Source organism: Glycine max, chromosome 19 (assembly GCF_000004515.6).
Source record: "Glycine max cultivar Williams 82 chromosome 19, Glycine_max_v4.0, whole genome shotgun sequence".
NCBI lineage: Eukaryota > Viridiplantae > Streptophyta > Magnoliopsida > Fabales > Fabaceae > Glycine > Glycine max.
Genome location: NC_038255.2, coordinates 30,809,359 through 30,835,328, shown reverse-complemented (window position 1 = coordinate 30,835,328; position 25,970 = coordinate 30,809,359). Strand labels below are relative to the sequence as shown.

At 33.6% G+C, this 25,970-nt stretch overlaps 1 protein-coding gene across 1 annotated transcript; it reads left to right on the top strand.

Annotated features, from left to right (window-relative positions):
* Positions 1-2,189: 2,189 nt before the first annotated feature.
* Positions 2,190-3,597, top strand: LOC100820193 (TLC domain-containing protein At5g14285). The gene has a single exon (XM_003555112.5). It carries the CDS (start codon positions 2,584-2,586, stop codon positions 3,343-3,345), a length of 762 nt encoding a protein of 253 aa, XP_003555160.1. The 5' UTR covers positions 2,190-2,583; the 3' UTR covers positions 3,346-3,597.
* The last annotated feature ends 22,373 nt before the right edge of the window (positions 3,598-25,970 follow it).

The window sequence follows — 25,970 nt, the reverse complement described above, 5'->3', positions numbered from 1 at the left end:
TAAAATCTAATACACTGATTTAGTTGGTGTCAAAATTAGAAGGTGACCGATTGTAAAGTACATTGCATACCATAACATACACTCATACATTGAATACTGAAGTAAAAGCCAAGTAGGATTACCATCTTCTAAAAGAAGTGTCTCGAGAATGAAATTGAAATTTTTCAATGCAACTTTTTGAGCCTCAAATCTTAATGCACTTATTGTGATCATGCAACCAAGTGAAGACCAATTCAGTACACTGAGTACAAAAACATGGTGGTCCGTTCTCGCCATCTCAAATTCATTCAGATTTAATGTCTTGGTGGGAATATTGCAATCAGAATTGATATCCGTAAGGCATTCGATATGCTGGACTGGGGGTTCCTTCTGTCGGTTCTGGCTAAATTTGGTTTTCACCCCAAATTTTGTTATTGGATCCATACTCTTCTCATGTCTGCTAATCTTTCTATTTCAGTCAATGGGCTTTTTTGTCTTGCCAAAGACGTGCTCAACAGAGGCATATATATCTAATCTAGTTTCCAAGGGGGAGCTGATTCCTATCGCGAGCCCTACATCTTTTCAAACTCCATCTCATGTTCTGTATGCAAATGATATTATCATCTTTTGTAGAGGCAAAAAGAGAAACGCCCGAAATATTATTTCTTTTCTGAATCTTTGTGCTGAAGCCTCTGGCAATAAGGTCAATAAGGAAAAACCTAATTTTTTCTCTGGATGTATAAGCCAAAACCCCATCTTTGTACTGTCTTCGTTGCTTGGTTTTCGTCATAGTAGTCTTCCTTTCATTTACTTTGGGGTACCTTTGTTTGTTTGAAGGTGAGTCGAGGAAGACTCACTTACAACCAATTACAGACAACATCATATCTAAGTAGGCTGCTTGGAAAGGTAAACTTCCTTCTATGATGGGAAGAGTTCTTTTGGTAAAATGGGTCATTCATAGTATGTTGGCGTTTTCATGTCTACATTTGACCAAAATCTCTTTTGAATTCCATAGAACCGTGGATAAAAATAAAAAAAATCATTCAAGTTTAATCAAATCCCGGATGCAATTTTAGTTTTAGATTTACGCACCCTACATTAAACAATATTCTAAAAAAAATTGATTCTTATTTTTGAATTTCAATTCAAAATAAATTAGTTCCTAGAATTAAAAAATCTACCCATGATGATTATAAGAGGTTAGTTTTTTTTTTTAAGATAATGAATCAAAATTCTAAATTTTAATAATGGGGATTAGAAGACGTGTTTATATTTAAGAAACAAAGAAATTTCTAAATAATTTTTTTAAATTCACACAACCTAAATTAAAACAATTTGATTCTTATTTTTGAATTTCAATAAAAAAAATTGCCAATACATCAAATTAATTCCTGAATTTACCAATTTTAAATTACAAAATAAAAATTTATTATTTCACTTATGATTTTATCCAAAATGTTCACAATATTCAATTTTGCTGGAAAAAGTCATTTGAATCAAACATAGAAATTATATGTAATTTGGATTGATTTGATTTGAATTTAATATCAAATTTTAATCAAATCAAACCAAACTTTTACGATTTTGTTTGAATTGATTTTTGCGATTTCTACTCAAATAATTATTCTATTAAAATTTTTCAACTTTTTTTTCATCTTTTAAATTAAATTATATTAAAAATCTATTAATAAAAATATATAAAACTTATTAATATGCTAAACATTCAATAGTAAAATTCTATCCATTTAAGTACCTAATAGCCAAAATTGAATCTAGACATATATTATATGTAATTAATAAATATTATAACAAAGAAATCAAAAGCTTACCAATATCATATCATGCATGATATTTTTCTAGTACTCACTGTTAATTAGAGCTAACTAATTATCTAGTTGTATCCCATAAATTATACTATCCAATCTAAAAAGTGAAGCTCTAACCTTGAGTTAGAGATTTTATACACTATCTTTTCTTTTCTTGTTGTAACTATTAAAATACATATCTTTTATTATCAAAGATTGATCTAGCTGATCCAATTGAATTTTTAGACCCAACTCATTTATATTATTCAATAAGCAATAAAGAAAATTTTGAATCATCATATTTGAATCTACATTTAGATCAAGAAATGATACATTTCAATTTTTAAGAAAAAATATTTTAAAAATTTTAAAACAAATTTCAAATATTTTCATATTTACTAGAATACAAACCATATTTTAACCTTTATTTTAACTTAAAAATAAATTTATACAACAATTTAAATTATACTAATTTTAAACACAATACACAAAATTGATAGCTTCTAAACTCCAACATAGAGTCCAATAAATAAAAGCCCAAGAGTGGAGAGTCAATCAAACTCGTTGCTCCCTCACTCACTTTCATTGAATCTCTGAACCTACTCATCAAATCTCGATTCCTCTTACCTTCCCTCACGAAAACGCACCCTCTTCAATTTCAAACCACATTCCTTTACTTCAATCTCAAAACAAAACCAGCAGAAGTATCGGAATAAAAACCCAAAATATTCCCCCAATTCCACCAACAAAAACATTATCACCAAAAACCAAAAGTCACAAACCAAAAACAACGAAAAAAATGACAACAATAACAACCACCTCGTTAGCGTCATTAGAAAGCTGGGCCATCCTCCCATTCTTCATTATGTTCCTCTCCATATACTTGATCGGATACTTCCTTATTTTCCGCAAACAAACCCCCAAGATCCGACCCGAATTCTCCAGCTGCCTGATCTCGCTCTTTCACGGCACCCCCGCCGCAATCCTCGGCTTCGCCGCCCTCCTCTCCGATAGCCACCGCGGCTTCGCTGCCCCCAACACCGCCTTCCAGAAACTCGTCCTCGACTACAGCGCCGCCTACTTCCTCACAGATCTTCTTCACTACGTCTTTTTCTACCCTAGCGACGTGCTCTACATCGCGCACCACGTGGCGACCCTCTTCGTGGTCCTCACGTGCCGCCACGCGGTCTCGCATGGCGCGTTCGCAGTCCTCGTCCTCCTCGTCCTCGCCGAGGTCACCAGCGCGTGCCAGAACGCGTGGACCATCGCGGGGGCGCGGAAGGGTGAGGACGCGCGAGCCAGGCGCGTGCACGACGCCCTCTCGCCGCCGTTTTACGCGGCGTATTCGGTCGTGAGGGGGCTCGTTGGGCCCTACTTTGTGTACCGGATGGTTGTGTTCTACGCGAGTGGGGGCGCGCGTGGGCTTGTGCCCGTTTGGGCCTGGGCTTCGTGGGTCTTGGTTGTGGTTATGGCTATTGGGGTTAGTATCTTGTGGATTTGTAATCTTTGGGTTCAATTTTTTAGGGAAAGGAGGTTGAAATTGGAAGAGAAAATTAGATAGAGAACAGGGTTTGTTGTTCTAAGCAAAAGCAGTTAGAATTATTAACAATGTTCTCTTTGTTTTTTTCAAAAAAAAAATATTACTTGTTTATTACTATTACTATTATTCTAATACTGGTAATTTTTGGATTTTTTATTCTTGTTTATTTTTGTGCTTTGTTTATTTTTGTGCATATGATGCAGTAGTAATTAATGTTTGTCCTTTTCGGGGTTGGGGAATTAGCAAAGTTATTTATTATGCCTCTGGTTGTCATGGGCTTGGTATGATTTTTTTTTAAACTGTGGTTTCAACGCAATATTTGATGGTGAGAAATTGTGAGTAAATTTGATTGATGTGGCCAACATTAATATGCATATGTGGTGAACCAAAAAAGTCTTGATTTAATGATGGAATGGTCTTTTGGCATACTTGGGGTAATGAATTAAGTTCACTAATGAGACGTGCTTGGTGAGCAAACTTTTTTAAACAGATCTTCTATGGCCAGTTGAATAGTTGTAATTACTTAACAACAATCAAGTATATAAGTAAATCTTTCCCTCGCCTATGGAGTATGATTAAAAGTCACCTTTACACTCGAATAATCTTTAGGGAGAAGAATCTTAACAAAGTACTCCAACACGTTTTTTAAAAGACACTTTTATATCTTAATTATAAATTATAGATTTACGAGTGAATTTCATTAAATAAAAGATAAGCCTTATTAAATTTGTAATTTAAAATAAATTTAAACAAATAGTAAGGAATATATTGGGAACTATGCTACAATGGAGCCCTAAATATATTTTTAACCACCGTAATTAGCATTTTGACTTCTGGGTGATACCCTAAGATATCTCATAAGCTTCGGTAGCTAACTATAATCAACTTGTGTTTGCATCACACTTGAGCTTTAGTAGCTAACTATAATCAAAATAAGTGTAATTAAGATATTTGTCTTTTTTTTCTGAATTCTCACATCAATGCAACTATTTGATGATTTATAAGTAAAATAATTTGGAATTAAAAAGTATAATAGTTTAAATCTTTTTAACAATATTCTTTTAATATTTTATAAAAATGAAATAAAAAATAAAATTTTTATTCCTGTTTATTTAATAAATAAAAAAGATTAATAGGAAGATGTTATAATAAATTAGCTCATAATTATTTATTACTTTTAATAGATGTGGAGAAAATTCAAAATTATAATTGACTTAATTGTTAATAAAAAAAATAACAACTAAAATCTATAATATAAAATTTACTAATCCAATACAAGGTTCAGAGACCGCGTGTGGAAACAAGGTTATTTCTCGAGGCCTAAATGACATGTATCATCATTTGATACTTTGTTGATGTTCAGTTACCAAATTCAAATTAATACATTTATGTGTCATTAATATTGGAACAAAATTATTCTAAATCCAATTTAATTTCATTTTTGAAATTAAAATTAATTCAATTAATTATTTTTCTGATTTTAATTGTCTTATTCCGAAAATTTGGTCAATCTAACGCGAGGTACCAAATCTCTAATTAGTAATTAAATTGTAATTAATTACTATGCCATTATACAACAATTAAACTAAATCACTAATTTTATCTATTTAACCATGGAAATTAAAAATAAATGAAATTATTAAAAACATATAATATTTTTTGATACATTTGATTTTTTGTTATACATTAAAAAACATAAAATATAAAATTGTAACATGATTTAAATTTAAAAATATGGACATCTTAGTATTTTTATGTAAGATATTTATCATAAATTTACTATATGCTGATAATCTTAAATGGAGGACACCAAATATCTTTCTCATTGAATTTCAAAGTTCATTGGAAATGAAATAATGCAACTATTGTTTATTTTTTTTTTGGATGTTGGGGAGGGCTTAAAAGCCCCTACAGAACAAAATTACAGGGGGAAACCACCCCACAAAAGTCAGCCCAAAGATAGGGATTACAAGAAGAAGGAGGATGTTGAAACCAAATGAAATAAGAAGTAATATTGATGCCAAGAGAAGCCAAGTGGTCAGTAGGAAGATTTTACTCCCGAAGTGTGTGAGATAACTGATGTACATCGCCCTGCCTTGCTTCAATTGGGACCAATTTTAGGTTGAAATTCACACATTAATTAAACCAGAAACATTGAAAAAAAATAAGTAAAATGATAGATATGTAAACAAGAAATTCGGATAGAATTATAGAATTATCAATATAGAAATTAAACAAAGAAACGAAAAATATGAAAGGAAGAATAAGATAGATGTTACAAACAATAATGTTTGATAAATTTTAAGGATCGTTACTAGAATTGAATAATTCTTAATAAAATCAAATGGTTCAAGAAAAAATCCTAGAACTAGAACTCCATGGGGATGATGTTTCTTCCAGGAAAATTGTCTTGTGTCAGGCGAGTTGGACACTAGAACTCCAGGTTAGATATAGTCCAAAGAGCCAAACCGAGACTGGAACTCCATGTTAGAGATTGTGGTGGAGTCATTGGCGGATTTGTAAAGTCAGAGAACATATAATCTAATATGAAATTAATCAAATCAATTCAAATAATTAACATTAATATAATTTACAGGAACTGAGGTGAGATGGTTAGAAATTGTGGTAAAACCATTTGGAGATTGTAAAGTCAGATAACATAATCTAATATGAAATTAATGAAAGTATTAAGTATCAATCCAAATTATTAACATTAATATAATTTAATTTTTTCTTAATTCCAACGAAAATTAAATGACTTTTTTTAACCATTAAAATATTTCTAGATGATGTTTTAAATAATTAAATTATATATAAAAAAATTTTATTGTAATTAAATAAGTTCACACAATTTTTGTTACCCCAGTCAAGTGTGCAATCATAAAAAAGATAAACTTGATAACTTTTTTTTTAGAAGTGAAGGAAGATTTCACCTAAAACAAAACTTTAATAATAACATTTTCCTAAAATATGGGTATATAAAAATATATTTACGTATTTATTAACATGTATTTATTAAAATTTAAACTGAATAATTATGATATAATGAAATCCAAATTAATAAAAAGAATTATTCCTATAAATTATAAAGTATAAATTTATAAGACACGAGACATAAAATTAACATTAAGGTATTTAATTTGATTTATTAATTTCAACATTAGATTTTGCATTAAAATAAATAAGTATATAATACGAATAATTAATTGTCGATATAAACCAAACTAAACGTAAAACTGTTAGAATAACTTTTATGGTAAATGCCTCTGATATTGATGATATTTCCAATAAATTTTTTAATTAATTCATCATAATCTTTTAAAAATATTAAATATATCTGAAAAATGATAATTTTTTTCTTTTAATAAAGAAAAAATATAACTCCTAAAATAATCCGTAAATATAATTGAATTGACAATCAACTTATAAGAAAGAACATGACTCAAATCTCCACAATATTTGACAAGGATATAACATCTAGCGATCCATATTGCAGTTGTTATTATTATATTTACATAGTCATGATTATTAAACTCTCGAGTTAATTAGCTAATTTTTATGAATTCATTTATCTTCTAGTGAGGTTGACTTGTGAGTAAACTACCTTTCTTTGTAGTAGACTATTGGTAAACTCTATAAACTTTAAATAAACTTATAGACTCTTAGTTTACCATCAAATCAATGGGTTAGTAAGTTAAAAAAAATTATACCAAAATATAAGTCATTTTAGGTTATTTCAACCTCTACTAGTTATTATCTTGTAATGATGTATTACTAGCTTGGTTATTTAGTACTATAAAATTTATGATTTATTATTTTACTTTATTATATTGTTGAAATATTTAATTGATATGTTATTTATCAATATTTTGTTATTATTTCTATATGCGGTGGACTCTTACAAATTTTTGAGTTGAGTTTATGAGTTGAGTCTATAAAACTCTCACTTGATAATCTTTAGACAGTCCTTTTTCATCTCACTTTTATTTTATTTTTCTATTTTTATTTATTTTTTTATCATTATTTATTACATCTATTAATTTCTCTCTTTCTTTCAATTTTTTTTCTCTCCTCTTTATTGTTTAACATTTTCCTTTAGGTAAATGTCAATGAAGCATGATGTCAGTATTGAACTAGGTTTCGAAAATTAATCATCTCAAACACGACACATATAATCATTACTCTCAATGTAAACTTCTAATTGTTGTAACTTGTAAGTTTTAAGTTCATTTAATAAAATGATATAACTTCCGTACGGGGCTTGTCAAGTTTGTTTGTTGAGGTAAAAATAAAATCAAATATCATTTTAGTTTTTATAATTGAGTGTATTTTTGTGTATTTTTATTTTTAGTTCTTGTAAAATTATTTTTATTTTTAATTATGGAAAATTATGTTTGTTTTATTTTTTTATTCTTATAAAATTTTAGATAATATTTTTTTCATTATTTAAAATATATTTAAAATATTTTAAGAACTAAGAATAAAATAAATATGATTCATAAGAAATCATTTTTTCTTGTAAGAACCAAAAATAAAAAACTTTAAATTACAAGAAAAAATTATTTAAACTATAAAAAATCTACGGAAATATCAAAAGAGCCAAGAAAAGAGTAGCCACACAATGTGAAAACGGAGCCCCACAACATGATTTGAAATTTAAGGTGAAAATGACAGTCTAGCATTTCACGTAAAAGTTAAAGCATGAGTTGTTATTTGAGTAATATGAAGTAGCTTTTATCTGATTGATGTATCAGTGTTACTTCCTCTCGATTAAAATATACCAAAAATTAATAATGTGTTAAATTAAAATATAAATAAATTTTAATTATTTTTTATTTAAATTTTTTATGGGTGTGATTCATTTTGTTTTTGTTTATATTTGAATTCGGACGAAGTTTTCTTTTTTTCTTCTAAAACTTAAAAAAGACATCTGAAAAGAATTCTGTTCTGTTTAGCAACAAGTACATTTGCTTGTAAATTGCAACAAAAATGTGCGCTGAAATAATGGTCATAGAATTGGTCTTCCCTGCCAACACAGTACAGTACTAAATATCTGGACTAGGAAAACGCAAGTGAAAAGTGAAAACGTGACAAATGACTTAGCGACATGTTTGTTTCATAATTCTCAGGCAGTAAACCCGTTTTGCTCAATTTTCTTCTTTCCCCCTATGCCCCGTTTGGGTAGCCAAAAGAATAAAACAAGCACTGTTTACTAATACAAACAAAAATGCCCAAGCGGTACCGTAAATGGAACCAATGTTAATGTTCCGTTTTATTTTAATATATAGATTTTTTTAATTCCATATCTATTTTTCTTTTAAAACATATCTATTTTATTTTGAATTATATCAAACACAAAATAGAATTCATATATTGCGTTCAGTCTTGTTTTAGTACAACGATTGTATGTGTAAATCTGACTTGCATACTTCCGTTATATCTGATAAGAGAAAATTTCTAAGTATGGAAGGATTTTATATTTCGACTAAAAAAGTTTGATAAGATAGTGGAATTCTAGAGAGAATCCTGTTAAAAATAATATATTAACTACCTATTTTTATAATTTGATCGAAATATGTTTTTCTATTGGATATATAGAAGAAGGCTTTCGATAGAAATTGATTTCGATCGTTAATTACGTAGTACATTCAGAAATGTTCGAAGGGAAATTTGAATTTAAATTTAAAGAAGCAATTCAAGCAATTTTTCGTAGAAGACACAATCAAACAAGTGGTACTATTAGACATAAATAATTATGAAACTATTGGAAAGTTGAAAATCATATAATTCAACCATTAGTATTAAAATCTATAAATAAAACATTTGATAGTCATTTTTCTTTATATTGAATCACTACCACTCAAATCATTGTATACCATTCTCGCTACACATACATATGACTATCAGTTCGAATGCCATAAGGTATTTATTGGTATCACTCTTAATTTGACCATTAATATTAGAAATCTATAAATAAGACTTTTGATAGTCATTTCTCTTCGGATTGAATCACTACCACTTAAATAATCATACATCATTCTCGCCGCACATACATATGACTATTGGTTTGAATGTCGTAATGTATGTATTCGTTCACTTTTAATGAATTTTCTTTGTGTTTGATTTACTTTTCTGCATTTGTCTCTCAACCCTTTATCTCTTTCCAATATCCAATTCTTCTCATAAGTCAACTTTTTTCAATCTCTTTATCTTACTCATTTCGTCCTTATTTATAAGACATAGTAAACATTTTTTTTATTTCTTATTAAAAGACTTTATTTCATCTCTTTTGTGCATTAATTATTTTTGACTAAAATATATTGAATTGCCTTTTTCTTTCTCCTATGGAGATTGAAGAAGATAAATAGGTTCTCAATAAAATTAAAGATAAATTTGGGAAAATATTATAATTATAGACATATTTAATGTTAATAACTAAATTAATTAACTTTTTAAATAAGCATAAATTAGTCAATTATGTCCTATAATTAGGGACAGAGAGAGCATTACAAATTAAAAGGAAGTATTTTAAACTACTATAATGGACATTGTTATTGAAATTATGATTTCCATTTTCGTTAATAAATAAATAATTCTCTTAAGTTGAAAACTATAGTTATTTGTTTAATGATAAAGAACTTACAATCAAAATATGGATTATCCATCTCATGATCTAAAATCTTATTTGTTAATAGAATCTAGCATGAAAATATAGTTATCTAGACTAAAACTAATCGAAAACACCTTTTACAATTTTCACGGTTAACAAATTGACACACCAAGTGGGACTAGTTGACATAAATTTCGATCATAAGAACAAGCCTTAAAGAGGATTTCATATTATTAAAAAGTTGAAAAATGACTAACAACTTATGAAATAGTTAGAAAAACCACAATAATAACAAGAATACAAACAACAATCCTAACCGTGCAAGTGTTGCAAGTCAGGGTGATCAAAATCAACCAATTTTCGTCTACTAGAATAAACAACGAAACTCTTGTGACTATCAGTCAACTAATTAACAAAAATATTGGTAATAGAGGTGAAGATGTGATGATTTTACAAGTTCAAACAACTGTTGTTGAAACTACTTTGCCTCAAAGTAATGTAAGTACAAACTGTTGAATCCACATCCCTGATTTTAATTATGACAAACCATAAAGCAAATTGAAAGGATGATGGATTTTAGTGATGACTAACATTCTGCTTAAGTGTTTCAATGTTTATTACTTTAAGAAATAGACATGTTCATTTATTCTGAAGAACTCAAAATGATGCTCATAAAGGTTCATATCAGCTATCAAAGTTAATAACTCAAACGATTTCTTCAAACCCATCAGAATGATGAAGTTTGCTTCCCTCTAAGTACTTGGTTCTTGGCATGATATTGAACAACAAATGCCTTACATAGAAGATCTATCAAAGGCAACATGAAGAGAGAAGAAAAGAAAAAAAAAACAGTAAAAAAGAGAAGAAAAGAAATATAAAAAAAGAAAAAGAAAAAAAAACCAAAAAGAAAGAATAGGAAAAAGGAACAATAAAAAAAATAAAAAATAGAAGGAAAAAAAAAGAAATTAAAAAAAAAGAAAAAACAGGAAAAAAAGAGAAAAAAACTGTGTGACAACCTTAAGAGCCCACTAGGTCAAGAGAGGGAACACAATGCATAAAAGAGAAAAAGAGGAAAGTCTGTGCAATTAATGCACATAAAGGGGCACAAATCCTAGGAAGGAAAAACGAACCAATTAGGCGGCGTCATTTGACAAGCTTTATCAGAGAAGAGAGAGGAGTCATCAGGTAACCCCTCATTCCTTCACTCTCTCACGCTTCCTTGTCCCCATTCCTCTCTTATTTTTTTTCTTCTTCTACGTTTTTCTCTTTTTTTTTAATCTCGTAGCTTCATCGTTCATCTCGCCAGTGAGCTCCATGGTTGCTGGCGAGATCTGTACACGCTGATGTCATCATTTTTTTTTCTTAATGTTTTATTTTGTTTTCGCATTCCATCATCCTCTTCTTATTTTCCTCTCTTTCTTCCATCTTTTTTTCATTTTCTGGTGAAGCCTGGCACTTCATTGTCGTGGTGCCTCTATCTAAGCCGTCGCAACCATTCGTCGTTACCCCTGTGGTGACTTCGGGCCCTTCGTCGGTGGCACTACGGGCCCTTATCACCTTCGTTTCTACTTTCTTTTTTCGTTTGCACCATTGCGCCTCCTCCGTGCCACCATTGTGTCGGTGTTGCATTGTCTGGCCCTGCACCAGTGGTGTCGAGGGGGAGGGGGGTGCGCCACACTCTATAGTGGTTCCCCCTTTTGCCACACCGTTTTGGGAGTTAGGCACCTAGGGTTTTCCAACCTTGTTGCCTAATTGCGAGTTAGGTTTGGTCACCTTAACCCAGTTCTAACCCTAGCCCATAAAAAAACATTATTGTTCACACTCACCTTTTAATATATACACATTTATTCCTTTTGAGCCTAGCCCGTTCCTTTGAAGTCTAAAATAAAATAAAAACCACTATTTACACTTTTTTTAACGCATGCACGTTCTCTTATTTTGGGCCTCGCCAATTTTTTTTTGCAAAGTCTGAAATAAAATATGTACTAATGGTTACACCCCCTCGTTTATATATACACCCCAGCCACTATGTTGGTGACTAGGCCCGCCATGTCAGCACTTCGTCAATGTTAACTAAGTCAGAGTCAACTCTTTGACTTTGACAAAAATAGAAAGTAAAAATAATTATAAACATTAGTGGATAGCTCTTTATTTTTTTATTTATCGTCTCTATCGTTTATTTTATCCTTTAATGTGATTTTCTTTTTATCATTACCTAGTTAGTTAGTTTAATTGATAATGTATTGTAAATATCTCGTTATTCATCTTATTTCCCCCCGTGTTTTAATCTTGCATCCTTAATTACTAAGTATACTTCCTGCTTCTATTCTATCTTTTTCTATTCCCATTCTATTTATCTGATTTCGTAGTACTATGTCAATTATTTATTTATTTATTTTTGAAAATCCGCACTAGCATTGTTTAGTACACGCTTACGTTTTGTACACTTCATGTTGGGTCTCCAACTTGCTTGGTGGTGTTTCAATAAAGTGTGAGTAATTTTTGTGAATGTCATGTTGGGTCTTCGACTTGCTTGACTTCACAAAATTTACTACAAAATCAAAATCTTTCAAAAAATAATAATAAAATAAAATAAAATAAAAGCAACCCAAAACACAAATACTTTTTCTACAAAGAACTATGTAAGTCTGATTTTCTCATTGCACCTAAAGATATGTAGGAGCAAGGACAAACCCCTTGCCGACCTAAAAAACTAAAAAACATAAAATTCCTTTTTTTCCTAAAAAACTAAAAATTCACTTTCTTTTTCTAAATAAACAAAAATATATAACAAACATAACTCATGTTCTCAAGGGAAAATAACAATTAAAAGAGTCACTTTATTTTTTAGTACACTCGATACATGTTGTCTTCATGACCGACGTATCGTGTGCTAACACCTTCCCCGTACATAAACGACTCCCGAATCCTTTTTTCCACAAATCGTATATCATTCCTTATCTTTTAGGTTTTCCTTAAATAAATGTTGGTGGTGACTCCCCAAATTTTCCTTTTTTGGGAAAAAATTTATTTATTTTTATGACATTGTCCTGTCGTGGCCCACTTTGCAATAGATGGCAAATCCACTGTGGACTTGTTAAAGAGTTAAGTCATCTGATCGAGTGTGTAATTTTATCGTGACTTTTTCTTTATTTATTTTCCTTTCTCTTTTATCCTTTCGTTGTGCTCCTGTTCATTAACGTTTCATTCCACTACTGTTCTCTTTGTGGTTTTGCTTCGATCTCATTTCTTTTATTCTTTGTTTCGCTCATGCTTGTATATAACCTTTGCTAGGTTGTTACTTCTTGGTGTGCATCCTTGTATCTATTACCTTCATAGTTAGAAATAAATTGTGTCATTGAATCCTAGGGTAGACGACATGTGCTATACTTATTGTATCTGCCTGGGAATTTTCTAGTTGTTTTGCAAGTAGGGTTGGGTAATTCTTAGGTTGATCCGTTCACACATGACACCTACACTTTTTGCTCACACTTTGAGATATTGGGCTCTATACCTGGTTTTGTGTGAGCCATAGGGACTGGAGGTCGATCTATGGTCATGCTGGATCTCCGACTCGCTTGATGATAGTGAAGCCTCATTTAGAGTTTTTCTCTTTTGGTGATGCATTGTTGCTGGTAGTCCCTATCGCCACAGTGTTGCTACCTAAGAGGATGATATCTCTAAAGGCAGGTGAGGTTGCATGAAACTATCCTTGGAAGTTGTCACTGGATAGTGGACTTTTAGATCCTTTCTGTTCGGTTCTTGAAATAGGGACACAGAGCGGACTCACCCTGCATTCATCATTTATCATGTTCATGCACCGCATTTGCACAAGTCATTGCATTTCCATATATATTCTTTTAGCATGTTTTTTGTTTAGACAATTGCATACATTCTGTTGTCATCATTCACATGTTATGTTCACTCACACATGATCCTGTCATATAGTTGCTCATGCCTTGAATTTTCCTCTGCATCGCCAAAATGTCACAATGAAACGCGAAAGTTTACACCGCGTTTTTGGTTACATGGGCTGGGTACCATGGTGATAGCTATAAACAAACCATGTTGGGGTTATACACTCCTTTCTCATAAAAATGATTGAAAATCATGTGAACATGGTACCTAATGCATTGTTAACAAGAAAGGGTGGTCTTTCGGGCATCTTGTGTTGATCTCATAAATACATCTGTCATGCATAGCATAAGTATGTCTTGATCATTCATCTCTATGATAAGTTGCGAAGTATTGATGATCAAAATTTCTATTCTTGGAACATGGGGTCAAACCAAACACAGTCTTTTAAGAAAGGGTTTTATCAAGTCAAGATCAAAGTATGGAAGTGGCCAGTTTGTGAAAGTTAGGGCAGAAGATAGATAGAGTTTACATAGCCTCTTTGACTAGTGCCAACATATGATTGAGTTGATGACTTACATAATTAGGAACCACTAATGTGCCCATGTTTTATTTCTAGTTGCACTTTGACTCTGACGAGATGTAATGAACAATGTTGTTTTAATGAAAATTAGAGTTGATTTGATCCTATGTTGTATTGAGTGTTCTGTGTAAAATTTGCATTACTTCAATAACTTATCATTTACATGCATTCATTATTATTTTTTTTTCGCATTGTTATGCATTTCTCATTACATTCTTTCCTTGAAATCAGAAAAAAAAGTAATCATTGTGCTAACAAAGAAAGACTGTGGTTTATGACACCCATACCAGACGCGTGCCAAGACTAAGATAATGAGTGATATAGAAGAAGTACAAGAACAAATGAAGGTTGATATGGAGGCCATGAAGGAGTAGATGACAACGATGATGGAAGCAATGATGAGCATGAGGAATATGATGGAAGTCAACGCTGCTACAAGTGTCACTGCCAGTACTACTACTAAGAGAGACTCGACTCACCTGCCCAGTTTCAATCAAGTGAGCCATCTGATCTCAGATGTAGTAGGTCAAGGAGACGAGGCGGTGGAAAATGCATATGGGCTTCATTATGTCCAAGTCCAGAGCAAGTCTTGTTTTCCACCATATGGTTTGCCTCCCAATTATACATTGCCCACTGTTGTATATGCTCCTAGTGAGAATATCAGTAATTCTGCACCCATATTCATTAAGAGTCAACAACCTCAACTCAATCATACCTTTGCCCATGTCTATCAATCCATGGGAGAAACACATGATGCTCCCCAAGACCACACTTTGACCGATTTCAGAGTTTATCCGGGATATACCACTGAAGGGCATGCACTTTCTAGTGTCCCTGTGCCAAATGCTCTGAGGGTCCCTCAGTATCAACCACCATCACAACCTTTATGTTTTGCCATGGAAGAAGGACCTCCTGTTGTAGTCAAAAATGAAAAATTTAATCATACCGAGGAGAGGCTAAGGGTCATTGAAGGAGGAGGAAATTATGGCTTTGCTGACATGTCAGAATTGTGCTTGGTGCCCGACGTGGTTATTCCTCTAAAGTTCAAGGTGCCAGATTTTGATAAATACAAGGGGACTAGTTGCCCGAAGAACCACCTGAAGATGTATTGTAGGAAGATGTGAGCATATGCGAAAAATGAAAAGTTGTTGATGCATTTCTTCTAGGAAAGTCTGGCTGGGGCAGCTATTATATATCTGGTATACTAACTTGGAACCCTCTCAGGTCCATCCCTGGAAGGATCTTATGGATTCCTTCATTAGGCAGCATCAATACAAATTTGACATGGCTCCAGATAGAATGCAACTACAATACATGTGAAAGAGAGATAATGAATCATTCAAAGAATACGCTCAAAGGTAGAAAGATCTGGCGGCTTAAGTAGTACCCCGTAGACGGAGAGAGAGAGAGATGATAACCATGATAATGGAGACATTGCTGGTGTTCTACTATGAGAAAATGGTAGGTTACATGCCTTCAAGTTTTGTAGATCTAGTGTTTGTTGGCAAGAGAATTGAAGCAGGTTTGAGGAAAGGAACATTTAGTTATGTTGCTTCTGTAAATCCTGGTAATGAAGGACCCGAGAGGAGTGGCGAGAGGAAGAAGGAGGGAGAATCTCATGTTGTGGTTGTAGTTCCCGCGTGGCCAAACTTTTCATTAGCCCCTTATAATCCCATGTACCAATATCCTCCCCAACAATATCACTACTCAGCCAATATCAGTCCTACCCATTACCCACCACCCTACTAACCAAGAACACCCAATTAGCCACAAAGACCACCCTTAAATCGACCATAAAATCCACCTTCTACACAACCAAGACCAAACGCCACCCCTAATACCAACCAAAACACTAACCAGGGAAGGAATTTCCCATAAAAGAGGCCTATAGAATTAAGCCCAATCCTGATGTCATATGTTGACTTACTCTCGTATCCACTCAATAATGCAATGGTAGTCATAAGCCCAACAAAGATTCCTCAACCTCCATTTCCCTGAGGATACAACTCGAATGTGACATGTGCTTTACATGGGGGAGGTCTGGGGCATTCCGCTGAGCACTATATGGCCTTGAAACATAAGGTGCAAAGTTTGATTGATGCACATTGGTTGAAATATTAGGAGGACAATCCCCTGTGAATTCTGATGTCGTCAAGTGATACTATGCATAATGCTTGGGACAATTTGAAGATTTGTTGTTGGATGTCTCCAAGGACTCATTAGGATTTTCATGTTTATGCCATTACTATAAACAACAATCACAATGCTAATAATATGGATAAATTTGATGCCATTGTCTCTCATTCTCTCACAATTACATCTTTGCATATTTAGTTAACTTTCATTGGAATATGAATGCATGTTGCTAGCTTGTTTGCTCAAGTGAGCTGCGCTCCAGAGTTGATCTCCAAGTCTGCCCAATCAAAAATGTCGTGTTCCACACGTTTGGTTGCGGTGCCGTAAGCGACGAGTAAAATTGAATAAACGTTTGATTGAATGTGTTTCAAATAAATAAATAATAAGTATAAACATTCATACGACCTCATCTTATCTTTCTTAAAAAAATTTCTTAAAATTTTTGTGAAGAGTAAAAGTCATTTGACTTAATCTGTCAATTGAAAATCCTTTAAATATTTCTTGTCCTTGAAAGTTATCTTTCAAGAACCTACATAGTTTCTTTCATTTCTTCTTGCTACAAGGACGTGACAAACGACAACAGCGGATACCTCCGAACCCTACACTAGGGCAACAGCAACACTATGCATGAGCTTCAAGCAAACCTAGGGGACAGATAAAAAGTTCTCACTCGATAGTTTGAAAACTCAAAAAGGCATCCTAGGCTAAAGTTAGGGTAATAATAAAAAAAAGAAAAAAAAATCAGGAGTGTGTTTATCAAAGGTTTTGTCCCAAAATCCAAACTCTAAGAATCTTTAGTCAAGATTTGAAATGACATATGGTCGTGTTTCTTCATCCCAAACACTAATTTATCCCTTGCTACCCCCTCCGAGCCAAAGTATAAATGTTTTCTTTTAAGAAAAAAATAAAAATAAAATAAAAAAACAAAAAAAACCTGAGTAGGAATCACTGCTAAATTGATAGGAGGAGTAATGCAAACAACATATGCATGAGGCTTACTAAGCTTTAGGTTGGGCAACAATGAAATAAATAAAAAAGAAAATAAAAAAATCCGGTATAGGCAAGTGAAGCAAAAAGAGACAAAAGTGATGAAACTCCATGTAGAGCTAGTAGGCCTTGGATCTTCTTCATCAATGGAGTCCTTTGCTTCTTGAAGATCAATGGAAGCAAAATGAATAAGGGGAAAAGGTGATTGAAGACGCCACTTCAAGGAGAAGATGAGTCAAGAACAAGCTTACCACCATAGGAAGCCATGGATAAGAGCTTGAAGGTAGGAGAAGATGAGTGAAGGGAAAGGGATAGGGAGAGAGAGGGGCAGGAAATTTATGCCTCAAATGAGGTCTGAACTTTGAAGTGTAATTTCTCAAATTTGAAAAATTGCACGCACAAGGTCTCTATTTATAACCTAAGTGTCACACAAAATTGGAGGGAAATTTGAATTTCTATTCAAATTTCACTTGAATTTGAATTTGAATTTGTGGAGCCAAATTTGGAGCCAAAATTTCACTAATTATGATTAGTGAATTTCAGCTATGGTTCAGCCCACTAATCCAAGATCAAGCCCAAGATTCTCCACTAAGTGTGCTTAGGTGTCATGAGGCATGTAAAGCATGAAGGACATGCACAAAGTGTGACTATATGATGTGGCAATGAGGTGTAGCAAGCAAATGCTCACCTCCCCCTTTGGCTGGTCTGAAATTTAATTGGATTGGACTTCTCCCAATTCAATTAAATTTCTCTCCCAACACACATATCAAATAGTGCACTTAATATATGCGAAATTACAAAACTACCCCTAATACAAAAACTAGTCTAGGTGTCCTAAAATACAAGGGCTGAAAAATCCTACATTACTAGGGTACCCTCCCTACACTATGGAACCCTAAATACAAGACCCAAAAATAATAAAATCCAAATCTAATATATACAAAGATAAGTGGGCTCATACTTAGCCCATGGGCCCAAAATCTACCCTAAGGCTCATGAGAACCCTAGGGCCTTTTCCTGCATCTCTGGCCCAATCTTATTGGAGTCTTTTATCCAATGCCCTTGGGGGGTAGGATTGCATAAAAAAGTCCTCCCAATTTTACAAGGAAGGCGCAAAAGTGCAATAAGGATTAATGTGTAAGACAAATGGAGTAAAGCCCAACCCAAAAAGTTGACATGAATAAAATGAAAAAAAGATGATGGAACTCAATAAACTAAGAGGGGGGTTGAATTGGTTTTCAAACAAAACTGTACTTTTAAAAACAGAGTTGCGGAAAAAACTTTTCTAAATGGATCGTATCACAAAAAAAATATGAATCAAATGTAATCAATACTTAATCAATCATTCTTTACCCATGATCCTTCACTAACTTCCTTTCTTTTAAAATCATAAAACTTGAATCTTTTCAAACCTTGAATAAAACTTGATTGAGTTGATTAAACCTTGAATGAGTGAAAGATATGACTCAAGAGACAAAGACACAATCTTTTATACTAGTTCACTAGTTATTTTTAGAGAGACTAATCCAGTTATCTAATCCACAACCTGAATTAGTTTTCCACTATGCATTAAGAATCCTTACAAGCAATCACATACAATCTACAATTTTCATCCTGGAAAAAGAGACTAAGGCATCCAACACTAGGACCCTCTGTGAATATAAGCCTAAGAGAACCATACTCTAAGCCTAAACTAGAAAACCTTATTCTAGCATACTATAAGCAATTCATGCATAAATACATGGTCCTTTAAAAACCATACACAAGACAAAAGACCAAGTAGGAGAGATACAACCTGACCAATCTTTCCACAAAAACCTTGTTGGATTGAGAATTTGATCTTCTTCCACTCAAAAGAAACACATCACTTTCAAGATAAGATCTTCCAAATCAAAAGATTAAGAAGTTGTGAGTTACTATAAAGCTCTTTCTCTCTATCTCTTGTTCACCAATGAAAGTACGAAATCTTGCTCATTCTAAGACTAAGAAGTAATTTTTGAGATGTATTGAGTATTCTCTAATGATCTCATGATTTGTAGATGTGAACACAAGCTATTTATTTATAGATAAAATAGTTATAACCGCCTGTAATTGATTAAATCTATAAGGTAATCGATTATTTCAATGAAGTAATCAATTATATTATCTAAGTAATCGATTAAAGGGTTCATCCAACATCTGGAAAACAACTCAAGAAAAATGTAATTGATTAGATGACATAAATAATTGATTAAAGTGTTCTTGTTTACCTCTCAACAACTTAAACAAGAGTGAAGTAATCAATTAATACATGGTAATCGATTAAAGCATAGGCTCCTGAAAAATCAGTCATTGTCTCAAACAACAGAGTAATCGATTAGAATACTACTTTAATCAATTAAACCGATACGAGACTTAACTTTTTAAGCTTCAGACAACTTGTTTAATCGATTACGACAACTCTGTAATCGGTTAAAACAAAGAATTTTTGCTTATGAAGAAATTTTTCTAACTTAGAAAATTTCCTTCACACACACTATGATGATGCACAATGCAAAATAGATATCAAATGTACTGAGATGCAACAATTGTAACACCCTGATATATATATATATATATATATATATTATTAATTATGTTTGATGTTTGATTATTTGTTGTGTTATTTTTATCCGTAATTATTTTCAAGGAGATTAATTTAGTTAATAAAAGGGTGTGGGTAGATAACGATCTAGCTTCTCAAAGAAGCCTCTTGAGAAAGCTTCTCAAAGAAGCCACGGGGAAGCTTCTTGAAGAAGCCTCTTAATGAAGCTTCTTGAGGAAGCTACATGAAGCTGCCTTGGTAAAAACGCTGCCCAACATTCGTTAACCGTTGGATCTTCTCGAAATTTGGTCTGTAGCTTTACAAGACACTTGTCCATGATCTGACTGTTGGGATCTTTGAGAAGATATCTGGAGTGTGCTCGAAGCTTCTGTTCCCGAGAGCATTTCTTATTTAAGCACTTCAGCCTTTGCTTTCGTGTAGCTTAGGAAAAACGTCATTTCTTCTTCTTTCTTTCTTTCTTCCAAAGCCATTTCTAAAGTCCCAAGCACTTTCTCCATCACCCACAACCACCATTAACCACCACAAACCATAGTTGTTCTCCATTGAAACCCCACACTGAGAGGAACCCTTCAACCGAAGCGGAATCTTCCAACTTGGCTTGCGGTTTCGGTAGAGAACAAAACCCTAACCTGACCTTTCGTTTTCTTTCGAGGTAACCATGGTTCTACGCTTGTTTCTTGTTAGTTTCATCTTTTCTTTGCATCTTTTCTAACTTTGGAACCACCATTGCATGTCTTATGCTTCCTTTGAAAAACCTTAGAGAAAGAGACTTTGTAAACGTTATCCTTTCATGAAATGCATGTTATTTTCGTAACCTACACTGAACCCCAGTCACATTGGCGTGGTCGGAATTTCCAAATGATGTTCCTTTGTAAAACCCGAAATGCTCTCAGCTCTTTCATGTAGTGATGTGGGTGTTTGACCCAGAGCACTGTTACTAACTTTGTTTTCTGAAATCCATACTAAGTCTCCTTCGTTTTGGCATGGTAGAGGCTTGCGTGGAATTGATGAACAAGGACGAAAAGGAATCTTCAAGTGACATGACGAGGAATCCGCGGGGTAGCTCATGATAGGTGAGGGGAGTTTATTATAAAATTTACCGTTTTAACACCATCGCTAGGGTCAGGGAACCTAGCTATGAGGATATCTGCCTGTCCCTGTTGCATGCTGATTTTTCTTCAAAGAAAATTACGTTTTAACTAATAGGATGCGACATATATATATATATATATATATATATATATATATATATATATATATATATATATATATATATATATATATATATATATCTGTCTGTGTGTGTGTGTGTGTGAGGATTTTAATTGATATTTGATGATAATGATAATTATGATGATATTGATTTGAGATGACATTGTTAATAAAGACCATGTCAACATGAATTGTTATTATTGATTAATATGTGAATATGAAATGAGGTTGTTGTTGTTGTTGATAACGTCATTGGGATGAGATGATATTTATGTTGTGAATGACATGGAAATGAAATGCATTGGCATGTGCATGTTGTGTATGTTCGTGGGGGGCACTGTGCACTAACCTTTCAGGGTCTTTGGCACTAGCTTTTGGCCACATTCATACGTTGGATGTTGTGTATAATCGTGGAGGGCACTGTGCATTGACCTTCTAGGGTCTTTGGCACTAGCTTTTGGCCACGATCATACGTCATATGGAGTGTATGTCATGGGGGGTAGAGTGCATTGACCTTGTCGGATGGCCCAGACGTGGGTAACTAGCGTGGTTAGAGAATCTAAGCATTTATGAGGGGATGCTTAGGTGCTTTAATTGGTCCATGGTCTTTGGCACTTACTTTTGGTCGTGATCATAGCTCATACGACACAGGAAATAGAGTAACTGTGGCCATGTGTACTTTGTACTAGGGGGCTTGTCACCTGGTAGGGAACACCTTTGGGCTCCCAGGCTGATCACCTATGGGAGGGGGGCTGTTACGTGCACAACCGGGTGGTCTCAACAAACTCAGCACAGTACCCTAAGTGAGAGTGTCATGTGGACACGCTTAGGCTATTTCCTGAGATTTGGTTGTTGTTGGTACGTACCACATTGCATCTAAGTGTTGAGTCAGGTGCATGCATCATTCTGTGCAGTCTTAATTGGGTCCATGGATGGATGATGAGTAATTTTTGGATGTGGATGATGAATATTTGTTGGATATGAGTGTTGAATAATGATTGTTGTGTATGCTCATCATGTTTTCCTATGTTCCTTGCTAATTGTGGTTATTTGGAATTGGTATTGGTTCTTTTTATAATGAACTCACCCTTGCAATTTTGTATCATGTGGTTGATACCTGTGATAATCACGAACCTTGTTCGTGGGAGCAGAATGACAATGGTAGGGTGCAGGGAGTAAGATTCTGGTGAGGAGCCGCCGAGCCGACATGATGACGTTGGCGTTATTTTGGGAGAGAGTTGTGTTTTGTAATAAACTCCTCCGTAGTTGATTTTTAAGTTTTATTTTATTGAGTTAAAGATGAAAAACTGAGATTTTAATTATATCTATGAATAGATTTAATTTTCGTTATATGTATGACATGTACCGAATTATTATTTCTATGTAATTATGCATATTCACTTAAGTAATGGCGTGTTGTTGGATGAATTTATGTTGTGACAAAATCACTTCTATTTTCATAAGCAAAAATTAAGGGAGTTCTTTTTATAAAAATTGAAATTATCGAATATTAGAGTGTGGATACCGTAGCGACGAGGCGAGTCGTTACAACAATCAAGTTAACAACCAATACAAATGCCATTCAAAGGAGTTGGGCATGTAAAAACCAAAACATCTTCTAAAGCTCCTTCATACTTTTCCTTGAGCTTCAAGCTTTAGCCTTAGGTTGTTCCATGTTGCTCATGTTGTTGCTCCCCTTATCTCTAACATAAAAGTACAAGCAAGGCTCTCAAGGTTCTTACTCAATATCATCCTTAAACACTCTTTGAGCCTCTCTGATCCTTTCTTTCATAGCCCTCTTACCCCTTGACCACGTTACAAGCCCAACAAAGCCCATATGGATCAAGGAATGACTAATTTTGCTTTTGAGTTTGGATTTTGGAATGGAACTCACACACGCTTGTGACTGTAAAAAAAAAGAATCCTTGAGGTTTGCACTTGCACATTTGAGAAGAAAACTCATTCAACTATGAGCTCTTGGAAGATGCGAAAAGACAATTGTGATAGTAGGGTACATCTGACGTTAGTCCCTCATGTAGACTCCTTAGGGTTCCTTTCAATCCAAGGGTATCCTGTTATATAAATTCTATTGGGATCAGCCCTTGTCATCAAGTTTCAGCAGGATCGACAAACTCATGGGAGCCCTCTATGATCTTAAATCAGGAAAGTTTCACTTGGTCATATACCAAAGCGTAACAATCCATTACCATCCTTTACTAGTGCACGGGGTCGATCCCAAAGCCTTATATTTCCTTGTTGTGTAGAATAGTCAAAGTTTTTAAACAACTAGAAAGGGACGAACCCTAGGATCAATATTTCAGTTGATTGATTAAATGTAAAATGGCTCCACTACCGTCATCCAAAATTGTCAAGTGATTAAATCAAACAAAACATACACTCTGAGGGAGTCTCTGAAGGGATCTATAAAAGATAGGATGAGGTTGTATGAATTATCACATCTTTTAGAAAGTGTCAGTCAATCTATGTTTTTCCACAAAAAAATTACATTAAGAAAGAGAGAAAGAATGTCATGAGCATTGCACAATTTTCACGATTCAAAACCTTTTGCATTGCATTGTTGGGTACAAAGCCTACATTTATTACCTTTCAGAGTGAAGTTTGCATGCCTATTTTCATTCATCAAGATGCATTCCAAAATTGATATGCTTCATATCAGGTTATGAGTGCATAGATTTCTCTTTATATGCCAATTTCCAGAATCCAATGTCCTATCTTCTAAGTGGCCCTTTTAAAGAGTCAACCTCTTGCTTTCTTATAAGGTTAAGCCTTTGGGTACTAGTACTTATCGACATGTTTCATAGGATTCAATGTCTTCTGTCTTTATATTTCACATGACTCAATGTCCTTTGCTTTTTAGTTTCATAGCACTCAATGTCCTCCAACTTTATGTTTCATAGGACTCAATGTATTTTGCTTTTTAGTTTCATAGGACTCAATATCCTCGCCTTTATGTTTCACAGGACTCAACGTCCTTTGCTTTTTAGTTTCATAGGACTCAATATCCTCGCCTTTATGTTTCACAGGACTCAACGCCCTTTGTTTCATGTTTCATAGGACTCAACGTCCTCTGTCTTTACATTTCATAGGACTCAACATCCTTTGCCTTTATGCTTCATAGGACTCAATGTCCCTTGTCTTTATGTTTTCATAGGACCCAACATCCTCGCCTTTAAGTTTCATAGGACTCAACGTCCTCTACTTTTATGTTTCAGAGGACTCACCGTCCTTTGTTTTATGTTTCATAGGACTCAATGTCCTTTGTCTTTATGTTTTCATAGGATTCAACGAACTCGCTTTTATGTTTCATAGGACTCAATGTCCTTTGTCTTTATGTTTCATAGGACTCAACGTCCTCTGATTTTATGTTTCATAGGACTCAACGTCCTTTATCTTTATGTTTTCATAGGACTCAATGTCCTTGCCTTTATGTTTCATAGGACTCAACAATCTCTGTCTTTTTGCTTCATAGGACTTAACGTCCTCTACCTTTATGTTTCAGATGACTCAATGTCATTTGTCTTTATGCTTTCATAGGACTTGACATCCTCGCCTTTAAGTTTTGTAGGACTCAATGTTCTCACCTTTATGTTTCATAGGACTCAACGTCCTATGTCTTTATGTTTCATAGGACTCAATGTCCTTTGTCTTTATGTTTTCATGGGACTCAACGTCCTCACCTTTATGTTTCACATGACTCAATTTCCTTTGCTTTATGTTTCATAAGACTCAATGTCCTTTGTCTTTATGTTTCATAGGACTCAATGTCTCCTGCCTTTATGTTTTCATAGGACTCAACGTCTTCTGCTTTATGTTTTCATAAGACTCAAGGTTCTCCGTCTTTATGTTTCATAGAACTCAAAGTCCTATGCTTTTTGTTTCATGACACTCGTTTCCCCGCCTTGTCATTGAACTCAAAGTTCTTTAATTTGTTGGTATGCTAAATTCTTTTTTCCAAATATTCTTCATTCTCATGTTGTGATCTTTCAAAGAATCATCCGAACAGAATTAGTATCTCTGTCTTTACTTATCTTTTACTTTCAATAAAAAGATAAGTAAAGAGAAGCAGCTGTCAGACCCTAATTCTATTCGCCCCCTCCTCCCCCCCCCCCCCAAAAAAAAGAGAAGAATATAAAAAAAGAAGAAAAGAAACCAAAAAAAATTATTAAGAAGAAAAAAAATAGAAGAAAATAAAAAAAGAACGAAAAAAAGAACAGCATAAAAGAGAAGAAAAGAAATATAAAAAGAAAGAAAAAAGAACGAAGAAAAACAAAAAAAATAGGAAAATGGAATAGTGAAAAAAGAGAAAAGAAAAAAATAGAAGAAAAGAAATAATAAAAGAAGGAACATTAAAAAAAAGAGAAACGAAAAAATATGACAAAAGAAAAACAAAAAAGAATAGTAAAAAAAAGAGAAAATGAAAAAAAAAACCTGTGCAACCTATTGGACTCTCCTTGAGAGCCCATTAGGTCAAGAGAGGGAACACAATGCATAAAAGAGGAAAGTTTATACAATTAATGCACAGAGAGGGACATGGATCTCGGGAAGGAAAAAGAAACCAATCAAGTGGCGTAATTAGGAAAACTCTGTCAGAGAAGAGAGAGGGGTCACCAGGTAACCCTTTATTCACTCATTCTCTCATGCTTCCTTCTCTCCCTTTC

Bases quoted from the DNA above. Each gene is read 5' to 3' on its own strand.
- LOC100820193 (XM_003555112.5), top strand. From the start codon at position 2,584: ATGACAACAATAACAACCACCTCGTTAGCGTCATTAGAAAGCTGGGCC.